General features: G+C 34.2%; 1 protein-coding gene across 11 annotated transcripts in view; it reads left to right on the top strand.

Moving 5' to 3' along the window:
- The window catches only part of LOC115623431 (low-density lipoprotein receptor-like), a 72779-nt gene extending 61236 nt beyond the window's left edge, over nucleotides 1-11543 (top strand). For 10 of the 11 annotated variants that reach the window (XM_030517763.1, XM_030517772.1, XM_030517770.1 and 7 more), the window contains 2 exons: nucleotides 6220-6356; nucleotides 6422-6634. In XM_030517763.1, the coding sequence (XP_030373623.1) occupies nucleotides 6220-6356; nucleotides 6422-6619 (335 nt within the window). In that variant the 3' untranslated portion in view covers nucleotides 6620-6634. Of the gene's footprint in view, nucleotides 1-6219; nucleotides 6357-6421; nucleotides 6635-10715 lie in introns of those variants that run through there. The other variant, XM_030517765.1, reaches the window with a different exon arrangement.
- Nucleotides 11544-12057: the final 514 nt, after the last annotated feature.

The following is a 12057-nucleotide window of genomic DNA, read 5'->3' as shown; positions in this document are numbered from 1 at the left end:
GATTTTCAATATTTCAACATTTTCATGTGCTTTTATAAAATTTTTCTTCAATGTTTTCTTTTAAAACTACGTTTGTTGATATAATATCGCAGTGCAGATATTTTTATACCCTGTACCCGTAGGGTAAAAAGGGTATATTAGGTTTGTGCAAAGTATGTAACATACAGAAGGAAGCATCTCCGACCCCATAAAGTATATATATTCTTGATCAGCATGACGAGAGAAATCGATCTAGACATGTCCGTCCGTCTGTCCGTCCGTCTGTCCGTCCGTCCGTCCGTCTGTCCGTCTGTCCGTCCGTCTGTCCGTCTGGATGAACGCAAGGATCTCAGAAACTATAAAAGCTAGAATAACCAAGTTGGCATCCAGATTCTCCTAGGTCCGAGTAAGGACGAGTTTATTTTTTTTTTTTAATTTTACCCCCCTTCCGCTACAGAATTTCGTCAATAGCGTCCACATTTCAAATGCTACCTAAACAAAACAAAACACACATAATTTATAAATAATTATCTACTTTTGTTTAAGATTTTATTCAATTCTGTCCATTCTAAGAAAAGTTATTAGCGAAACAAATTCTCGCCAGTACAACCCCCCCCAAACTGCAGCAAAAAGTTCGCTCTTCTTCTTCCTCTTTTTGCTGCTGTTTTGGGCGCATATAACGCAGTGACGGAAGTTTACCTGGGTACAGGGTATTACACTGTCGTGCTTGCTCGACTGTAGCGTTCTCTCTTGTTTATTTTTAAATTTTTCCATAATTTTATTTTCTACCAATGATCGATTTTATTACATTTTTGTACGGCTCTTGATATTTTGGTGTGTGTGTGTTATGTTTGTCAACCGATATTATCCAATATATATTTGTCGATATTGATTTGACAAACATTTATTCATCGATGCTGTTGCTATTTTTCGTATTAAATTATTACATTAGTACGTCATTTTAAAACAATCGTTATCGGCAACATATATTTATGTCTAAGAATTAATCGATATCGATATTTTTAAATTAATATAAAAATCCACAATTTAGAACTTTCTACAACACTTACCTAATATTTATTATATTATATTATATATTCTTCAAAACCATTTTCACGACAACTTAAATATTTGATGATTTCTCTTAAATATTTCTTTCTTAATTTATTCAATACAGAATTCTAAATTTATTATAGTATAATACAAATATATCTGCCATTAATATTATTTTCAAATTACTAAAAAGTTGTGAATTGTTTTCTTTTAGCTGTATTTCGCTTTATGTTCATTGCTTATAACCCACTGTAGCTTCTTATTTTTATGTGTGTATTTATTAGAGTGCCAACGGCCAATTTATATTATAAATACTTGTATCTTTATACCTGTCTCTAGTTACTTAGTTAGCTTTTTCCATGCTAATGGCGACTCTCATTAAAATCAAGTAAATACGAACAATTTTTTTGCTAAAAAGTTTTGCTAATAACTTGAGACCCTCTTGAAAAAATTTCTGGCAAATTATCTTGAAGCTTAGCCCTGAACCCGCACAATTGCGTCTAATTACAACAATTTAAAAAAAGTTAGAGAAAAAAGAGACGCTAAGCGGCTCAAATATTTAAAAAAAAAGAAGAGAATCGTAAGCCGCCAGGAATAGAAACTGCAATACATTTGTAAGAAAATTTGTAAGAAATTTTCCATTAAGCTTCATGGCCTGCTGATGACGACAACGACGAGCAACTGTTTGGTACTTAGGAAAAGTTTGCATAGTGGGGAGGGGCGGAGCGATGGGGGGAGGGGGGCAAGCAAATAACTATAAACTAGTTAAGGACTATTTCAATTAGATGACCCAGTGCGGCAAGGACGATAGTCGTGCCCATTTGCCATAACTGCAATTTCAATTAGCGGTTTCATTTTGCTTTGCTTGCGATCTCTCTCCCTTTCTCCGTCCCTCTCTCTCGCTCACTTTCTCCCTGCAGGGAGGAGTCTGCCTTCGCCACTTCAAATTGCTTAATTAAGCGAAGGCAAAGTTCTGCAAATATACACAGTGGTTGCTGGCAGAGAAGGGGCTGGGGGAGGGACAAATGCATAACTGCAAATACTGGCAGCGGCTACAAATGAACAGTCATTTGGAACCATAAAGCTTAAGCCGTCGAAGTAACGACTGCCTTTTTTATAGCCAGTCTATAAAGTGGCCACCTGGCCGCAAGTTTATTATTACGTGGGTTGGTCCAATAAGAATTTGAAAAGGAGGGAAGAATTTGATTTAAAAAATAGAATGCATTATTTCCATTTGTTTTCATCTTCAACACACTATTCTGTAGTTTTCCAAGCAAGTTTATTAATTCGCGGGTTGGTTCAATAAGAATTTGAAAAGGAGGGAAGAATTTGAAAGTAGAATGCATTGGACCCGTTTCTTTTCATCTTCTGCATACTCTTCTGTAGTTGTCCAAGCAAGAATTTAAACAATAGGATGCATTGGATCCGTTTATTTTTATCTTCAACATACTCTCCATTAGTTGTCTGAGCAATTTTATTATTTCGTGGGTTGGTTCAATAAGAATTTGGAAAGGAAGGAAGAATTTGAAAATAGAATCCATTTATTTTCATCTTCAACACACTCTTCTGTAGTTGTCCAAGCAAGTTTATTAATTCGCGGGTTGGTTCAATAAGAATTTGAAAAGGAAGGAAGAATTTGAAAGTAGAATGCATTGGACCCGTTTCTTCTACATACTCTTCTGTAGTTGTCCAAGCAAGAATTTAAACAATATTTTTATCTTCAACATACTCTCCACTAGTTGTCTGAGCAATTTTATTATTTCGTGGGTTGGTTCAATAAGAATTTGGAAAGGAAGGAAGAATTTGAAAATAGAATCCATTTATTTTCATCTTCAACACACTCTTCTGTAGTTGTCCAAGCAAGTTTATTATTACCCGAGTTGGTTCAATAAGAATTTAAAAAGGTAGGAAGAATTTTAAAGTAGAATGCATTGGACCCGTTTCTTTTCATCTTCTGCATACTCTTCTGTAGTTGTCCAAGCAAGAATTTAAACAATAGAAGGCATTGGATCCGATTATTTTCATCTTCAACACACTCTCCTCTAGTTGTCTGAGCAATTGTATTATTTCGTGGGTTGGTTCAATAAGAATTTGGAAAGGAAGGAAGAATTTGAAAGTAGAATGCATTGGAGTCGTTTATTTTCATCTTCAACATACAAGTACTCTTCTGTAGCTGCCCAGGCACATTCTTTCTATCGGCATTTTGGAACTTCTTCGCTCGTCGAACAATTCTTTCCAGAGAGACACTTTTACATGCTTGTGGAAACTTTACATTATATTTTAAAATTATATTAAATCTAGTCTAATTATGTTGATAAGTATCACAAGAAAAAGAAGACAACAGGGACCAGTGACATGGTTTGGTTATTTCATTTAATATCGATTGTTAAATTAAATATGTTTTTTCCTATAGTATTATTACTAAGTATCTGATTTGATTCCATGTTTCAAAGCAAAGGTCCTGCATTTTTCTCATTTTTTCTTGGAGGAAAGTTATTCTTTTCATCTTCTTCCTAGACATCTTTTTTTGATGGCATTTCAAGGTAGCATTGGCAGCAGTCTATATTTTCATAGAGCTTCTTTTTTTCTAATATTTTATTAAACTCGGCCTGCAGATTTAGGCCATAACATTACATTAAACATACATATAGGAGACCAAAGTATCACAAGTTTACAATACATTATATATTTGGGTTAGTTAATAATTAGGCGGGCGAGCTGCCCAGAGGCGCCTGGCAAGAGACCTTCTAAGTTTTAAATATAAATTCGTTAGCGCCACTTATAAAACCGACCTCGTGCATTCCCATTGGCCAGCAGTTGGCCAACAGATTCCATTGTTTTTCTTACGATTTGAGGATTTTTTACTACATATTGTCGTTGCCACACAAAAGATAAGTTCAAAATAACAGCAGCAAAGCCGCCATTTTGTTTTCCTTTTTCGTTCGCCATTTTTTTTTTTGACAAAGTCACAGAGTCGCACGATTTCATTTTTATTTCCGTTGCAAAGTTTTTAACTTTGTTTATCTAATCTGCGTAGGAAAAAATGTTTGGCAGCAAGGTGAAGTCCTCATCGGCGCACATTTTATGCGTTTTTATTTCATTTGCAAATGTTGACACCCCCGAGCGCTGCTCGCTGTGGAAAAAAAGCGCAACCTTCGACAGTAAAACGTGCGAAAAACGAGACAAGTTGTAGGCTGGGGGACAGGTGGGGGCATGCCTCATAGTCGTGCGCCATTTTGTCGCATTTTTTATGGCAGGCGCGTCTTTTTTATGCTTTCTGTTGATTTCTTTGTTGTTGTTTTCCTTCTCCTTTTTTTTTGGCCGCATGGCGCACACCTGTGTCACTGTCTGTTTCGGCTCTACGGGCCGTTTAAAAAACATAAAACACATGTGGGGATTAGAAAAATGGGTATTACTTGTTGTTGTCTCTCTCTCTCTCTCATTCGGTCCCTTCGTTTTCGGTGCGTTCTGAATATATGGACTATGTGTATAGTATGTGACAGGCAAATTGCATTTCGTGTAGTGTGCAGGGTGTGGGGGGTGCGGTGCCAGAGTTGGGGTTTGTAATATATGACATTTATAGCTGCGACTCATAAAACATGCCAGACAGTGTCGCTCGCATTGGCACGCTCCAATAACAGCGAATGTTTGCCGATGCCATTACGCTTAAGCTATCTGCTGTTGCCGTTTTGTCAGTGCCACCAAATCATCTTGCCCCACCTCCCCCCATAAGCGTTTTGTCAGTGCCACCAAATCATCTTGCCCCACCTCCCCCCACAAGCATTTGTATTATAGCTACTAGCCATATAAGCCATATGCTATAAGGATAATTCAACATGATTTTCCTTTCTGGCAACACCGACTATTAGGCGGGAGTGCTTGGGAGGACTTTTCAGTCTCTGCATCAAGGTTGAAAGACTTTAGGTGTGTCCCTTAGAGTTTGTCTCTTTTTTTCAATATATTAGATATTTATTCTCGCTTTTCCAGTGTCATTTTTCTAGTATTTCAATTTTCCACAGTCCAACAATACGAATAAGCCATCATCTACATTTTTATCTGAAACCTACTCCCTACCCTACTTTCCGTTCCAGAGCGTCTTAGAGACCCTTTTAGCTTCATTGCAGCTTTTCAATGTTGCAGATAGTGTTCAGCCAACCCCGAAATATAATTGTCGAGCACTGACTGTTCAAACTAAAACCATTTCTTTGGTCCCCCTCCCAACTAGACCGACCCAAACTTTTGATTACTTCCCGCCCCATTTGCCCGGCATTCAGTCGGCCTTGTCATGCTTTCACAGTCGAACTCCAATCCCCAGCTGCCCTTGGCATGCAATTAATTGTAGCAATATGCGTGTAACTTTTCAATTGCTTGGCATACTGTCTGTTAATGCCACAAATATGTTGTCAGCACACCCGGAACTCTATGCCCCAAAACCCAGCCCCCTCCCCCCCCCCCGCTCCCACTCCACAGTCAGTTACAAAATCGATGCGCGGCAGCTGTCGCCGCTGCCAACTTTTAATGATAATTCTTAGTTGGTTTTTTTGTTCTGTATATTTTTGCGAGAAAAAAATTTTCTGCTGTTCTGCTGCCACATGCGCGCATCCTCCGTCCACTTCAGGGAAGTTATAGAGCGACCGAGATAGAAAAAATTAATAACAACAAAAAAATGCGCTAAACATCTCGTCGTGCCATGCCGTTAAATGCGGCACATCCTTTGCACCCCGCGCACAACTTTCGAACAAATTCTAAGCGGAAAATATGAAAGCGAATTATGTTGACAGCGGAAAAATCCAACAACTTCCTGCGCCGCGCCCCAAACGAAACAAAACGACCAAAAAAATGAAAATCAAGAGAAAAGCGTGGCACAAAAGTTGACGGAAATGTTGTCGGCGGGATGTCGTCGGATAGAGGGGGAGGGCAGTGGGAGAAAACAAAAAAGAAATATTGTAATTATATTTGGGCTCCAAACTGGCAGTAGCGAAAGCAAGAAGCCAGTCCTGTTTGACTTATTCATTAATTTCTTCTTCTCATTCATCCTTTGACTAACAATTTTAATTTAATTTTACGCTTTTTTCTCACCTGTTTTGTGTGTTACTGTGGGTTTTCGTATTCCGGTTATGGCTTCATAATTTTTTCAGCACCTACAATTTCGAATATTTCTCACACTGTTACTTAATTGCTTCACAGTTGACAAACAGCCCACCGGAAATGCAACACATCCCGATAATGGCGGCACCGTTGCAGCACAGACGCCGGAAGCCGACTCGGGCAAGATAGCCATCATTGTTATAGCCGTGCTGATGAGCATATCGGGAACAGCGCTGGTGAGCAAAAGCCTGAGCTTGTTACCTCCTCACTCCCCCTCACTATAAGTTTATATGCTTTTCAGATAATTTTCCTCACCCATCGCCATTGCACAAAACCGGGCAACTCAATGAATTTCGAGAATCCTGTCTATCGCAAGACAACCGAGGATGACTTCAGCTTGGAGAAGAACGCCCGCTCCCACATGTATGCCGCAGCAATGGAGGAAGAGGTAAGCGGGGTGCCGCCAAATCCAAATGATTTTAGCTATGTGCGGTTTTAAATCGGTTCGGATGCCAAAAAAAACATCACTAGCCAAATTCTGTAGCTCTAGCTAAGCTAAGTTTTAAGTTAGTGTTGTACATAGACTCGATAAGTAGTACATATTTACATTTAATACATACGTATACATACATACATACATACTATGCTAAGCTAAGTCCCCTTGCTAGCTCTATGTATCGGGTGTGTGTGTGTGTGCTTAATAGGTTTAAGGCATACCCTACACCAAACCATCTCGTAGCTTTGGAGTCAGCTATGAGCGAGTGCGTCTATTCTTGTGGGTGGGTGTGTGTTTGATGAGTGTGCAGCAAACATACTGAGCGATGTAACGAAATCGTAATAAAATATTCCACTATCCTATATTTTGTTATGTTTCCAAATGTGTTTTCCAATGCTATGAATAATATGGCTACCAAAAACAATCATTATAAAAACTACTTTTTGAAGAAAAACTCTTCAATATATTTCTAAAATATTTATATTTTTTCAGAAAGAATTAAAAATCCTGATTTAAAATTGATTTTTAAAATCACTCAACTTGGAAAATGAGTAATTTTTTAATATATAAATAGTTTCCAATTTCACCCAATACTCGTATCTGTCAAAAATTGATAACAAACTAATCAGCTCTCGAAATGAAAGTAAATTCAAAAACTCACACATTTCACAATATTATATTTTCTTCACAGTTCTTTCTTCAGAAAGAATATCCTAAGAAACGAATTAAAAAATGCTGAGTTAGAATTGATTTTTAAAATCACTAAACGTGGGAAAGAAGTCATTTTTTAATAAATGAAATGAAAGTAAAGTCAAAAACTCCCACATTTCACAATATTATATTTTTTCACAATTCTTTCTTCAGAAAGAATACCCTAAGAAGCGAATTGAAAAATGCTGAGTTAGAATGGATTTTTAAAATCACTAATCGTGGGAAAGAAGTCATTTTTTAATAAATAAATAGTTTTCAAATTCGCACAAAAATATCGCTCTTTCAAAAATATTTCAATCATCAACAATTTATTACTAACTAATCAGCTCACGAAATGAAAGTAAATTAAAAAACTAAGTTTTTTGCTGCACGCACACACACACAAAATGCATTGTAAATTAAACTAAAATGATTGAAAATATGAAAAAAAAATTAGTTCATTTACTAAGCATTAAGTTAGCGCTAATTGCCAAATATAGTTTAGATTAGGCAATCCAATTATTTATAAATGTTCAATGTTCAAATAGATGAACAATGGCTTACTTCTGAATACGTGTTAATATAAATGTTGAAATGCGCTTCATCCTGCTTTACAAGCTGAAATATTTTATGAAAATTGTTCCATCTAGCTTGCGCTGTAGGCCATTGGCCATACTTCCAACTCGATCTTTAAAGATCTCCAAACGGGTAGACTTTTCGAACCAATTTTTTTTAACCAATAGAGCAATTTAAATAAAACAAATTACAAATTATTTTAAATTTAAAAGAAACAACATATTTTTTAGAAAAAAAAAAATAATAAGTTTGTTTCAAAAAATATTGCCTACTTCTGAGCAAAATGTTAATTAGCTACTTGGCTCTTCAAATTCCCAACTGGTTAGAGCCATTTGCATTAGTATTTTTTTTCTTTTTTTTTTTTTTTTTTTTTTTGTAATTCTTATAATCAATGGCAACTACTCGCCTTTTTTCACAACAATTTAATTTACATTTGATTTGCTAACAATTTTTGTGTCATATAAATAATGCTAATGATTTCTGGTGCATTAAAACCATTCCAGTTGCAAGTATTTGTATAGTTCAATATATAATTAACGACAACGTAACACTTTCTATAGCCCTGACAATACATAATTATACATATGTATATACAGTCCTCGACGCATGAATAGAGCACCCTGTGTACTCTATTTGCAATTATTATTTCCTGTGAGTACCTCAAGCTTCAGCATTAGTTCCTTCTTTTAATGAACTGTAACAATTAAATTAACTTTAAGTTTTCAGCAATTCAGTTAGACTTAATGGGTGTTCTATTCACGTAACGACTAGTGTATATTCAGTGCTCGACGGTTGTAACAACAATTTTGCCAGGTTTTAATTAGGTTTAGTAAATATGCGAATTTTGAGAGCATTCATTTATTATGTTGCCCGTTCAAGCGTCAATATGACTAAATTGTTGTGTGTATTATTTATTTGATAATTTGCACGCGACGAGCTATGCAAATCGATAAACAAAAAAAAGGGGCACCAGCACATTAATAACAGGTAAGTTATGCGGATATTTGGAACACACACACATATTAGCATTATTATTTTTAATGCATAATTTAATTACCATTTGATTGCTTCATGAATTCATTTATTACTAATTTGGTCAACACAGTCAGGCCACAAATCAGGCAACAAACCGAAAGCCACATTCGATAGAAATTGGAGATTAATGCGACACGACTAAAAACAACTAAGCCTAAACAGTAGCATAAATGCGAAAAAATCAACTGGCCAATTACCTAAAAAGGCCAATTAAATAGCGTCAACTGAGAAACATTAAAATCTGTCACCTGAAAGGGGAAAAAAATTAATTGGTTTTGTGTACAAATTTAATTTTGGGTTTTCACATTCGGGGCTGTTGCCACTGCCGCAGTTTTTAATTAGCCCCGCTTAATTAATAAATTGTGTACAGAATCTCTATATCTCTGTGTATTTGTCTGTGTCGACACAACAAATACATAATTATGCTAAATTAAACAGAATGGTATTATAGGGGATTTTTGCTTGCAGGCTCGTTGCCTGAAATTTGCAATTTGAACGACAGCTTTTCAAAATATGCGCAAACAAATATGTACATATTTTTGACTTTAAGCCGCAAGATATAACAGTAGCTTTGTATTAAATCGTGTCATTTAAATGGGTGTTATTTGTTGTTTTTAAACAACGACAAAAAATCAGGCACAACACGCATATAAATTATTCATTTACAATGCGTGCAATATGCAATAAAATTGCAATTCATGCGCAGATTTTTTCTACTCGTAGCTCAACAAAATTGTCAGATAAGAGTCGAATATGAATACGAAAACTGCATAATGGAAAGATATTTTTTGGTTAGCTTTTAACACAATGTTTCAAACACTTTTGTGTTCCAATAACTACAATAGAACACATTTTGTCTTGGAAATTTTATTGAAACTTTAAGTTTTCCAATGCATACATTTGAAAATATTTTAGATTCCATGCAGTCATATTTTCAAAAAATATATTTAAGGCTTGTGCAATATTTAATAATATTGTAACTGGAAATCTTTTCCAAAACATACATTTCTACATATTAGAAATGAAATATAACTGATTTAATACGAAAAAACAAACAGCACAATTTTAGAAATCAGTGTCTTAATGATTCAAAAATTAGTATACTGCCAACACAGCCCTCTCAAAAACTTCATAATTCAAAATCCATGAAAGAGTTTTAATATTTTTTGCAATTTTTTTTTTATTTCGTATTGAGATTTAGTTTATTAAAAATAATCAAAACAAATACATTAAATTGCATTTTGTGAAGCATTTTATTATTATTATTTGTTCAGTTGGGAACATTACTTATTTTATTTTAATTAGTTCTGTTAATCGTTTTATTTGCTGTTATAATAAATCAATAGTTTCTTAATACTTTATTCTATATATTTTTTAATTATATTCATAAGTCTTTAGTTTAATTCGAGCAAACTATTTTCATTATATGTACTTTATATTTATGTCCTAGTAAGGAATTAAGTTTCTTTAAATATCGAATTTTTATTACTGAGAACATATAATTCATTCTGAAAATGTTAAACTAAAGGAAAAAATTGAACTTTATGTCTTTGTATTCGATTTTCAGTTTAAAATTAAATGCAATTAATTCGAATTGGATTTTTTTCAAATTGAACTTTTTGAAATTCATTTAAAAAAAAAAAACCTATTTTAATTATTAACCAATTTAAAATTTGTTTACTTTTAATAAGAGTAAGTTAATTTTTAGTTGGAAAAATAAATGTATTTTTATTTTTCAACAATTTTCTCACTTTCTAGTATTTTAACACACGATTTTTATTTTTCTTTTCATTCGCAGGCCAAAGCGCCGCTCCGTAATTTAGGCACGGCCTGTGTCTAAGCAAATAGTAGAAGGAAAAGCAAAAGATACATAAGAGAAAAACCAAATAATCAGCATATATTATATATAATTATATATAATATAACATATCACATATGGCCGGGTATTTCAACAACAAACAACTCCTATTATCAAGTCCTTTAAGTTCAAGGCATCTCACTCAAGAAACACCTTTGTATAGCAGAATAGAAAGCATGCCAAAAAAAGAAAAGACAACAACAAAATAACAAGAAAAGCAACAAGTTCATTATAATAACAATAACAACAGTGTTGAAAACAAAATACTCAACAAATTCAATTTGTTGTCTAGTTTAAAATTTAATTTAAATTTAACACACACACACATACACAAACATAAACACATGTCTATATAAACTTTAACTTTTCTAGGCGCAACGTTTTGAGATCAACTAACGGCGCCCCTACACGCACACACACACACACAGTCTCACGTCCATTCTGACAACAAGAACAACTACCACTACTAGCCTCTCTCACACACACACACACCAACACACACACACACACATGTATATGCGAGGAACGTGGAGCCAGCAGTCAGTCAGCCTTTCATTTTAAGTCTTAAGTAAAACTCAAATCAAACATGAAAAAGTTCCATAAAAGCGAGAAATTGTTAAAATTTTGTTAAAGTTCAAATGTGAAGTCGAAAATGGAAAATTAATGATTAACGCAAAACGCGTAGAAGTACAATTTTGTACATTTTAATTTATACAAATTATACGCTAGTTATTTCTATGGAAAATAAAGAGTAAATGAAACTACATACATTTTTTAGCACAAAGTTGGTTCAATCTTAGGCAAATATTTAAAACTATTTTTTTTTTCTTTGAATGTAAATACATTTTTAGCAAGCATAGAGAAACAACAAAATTAAACATAAACACTACACTACTTATTTATTCATCATTTGTTTAAAAAGTTTCAACTTGTTAGCCTTTTGGTGGCTTTTAAATCGTTCTCTTTGGATAGATCGTCTAAAAAATTACTGTGATCCGTTTGAAAACTTAGAGAATATCAATTTCGAAAATTAAATAACAATTCTTTCCCATTCAAATAATAATTTAAAAACACACTTCAAATTATAGAAAAGTAACTCGACATGGAATGGAGTTAAACTTTCAAAAACTTACCAAAAAAGTGTTCAACTTTTTACAAATAAAACATATAGTTCTTGCTCTTTGTGGAAGAGCTATTTTTAAATTTAATGTGCAGAGAATGCTTCTTTGTGTATTTGTTTATTCAACTAACATTTATTGGTATTTGTCAACAAGTAAATAAA

This window comes from Scaptodrosophila lebanonensis, unplaced genomic scaffold (genome assembly GCF_003285725.1).
Source record: "Scaptodrosophila lebanonensis strain 11010-0011.00,11010-0021.00 unplaced genomic scaffold, SlebRS2 tig00000053-arrow-pilon, whole genome shotgun sequence".
In the NCBI taxonomy this organism is placed as follows: domain Eukaryota; kingdom Metazoa; phylum Arthropoda; class Insecta; order Diptera; family Drosophilidae; genus Scaptodrosophila; species Scaptodrosophila lebanonensis.
This window is presented reverse-complemented; position numbering and strand designations above follow the sequence as displayed.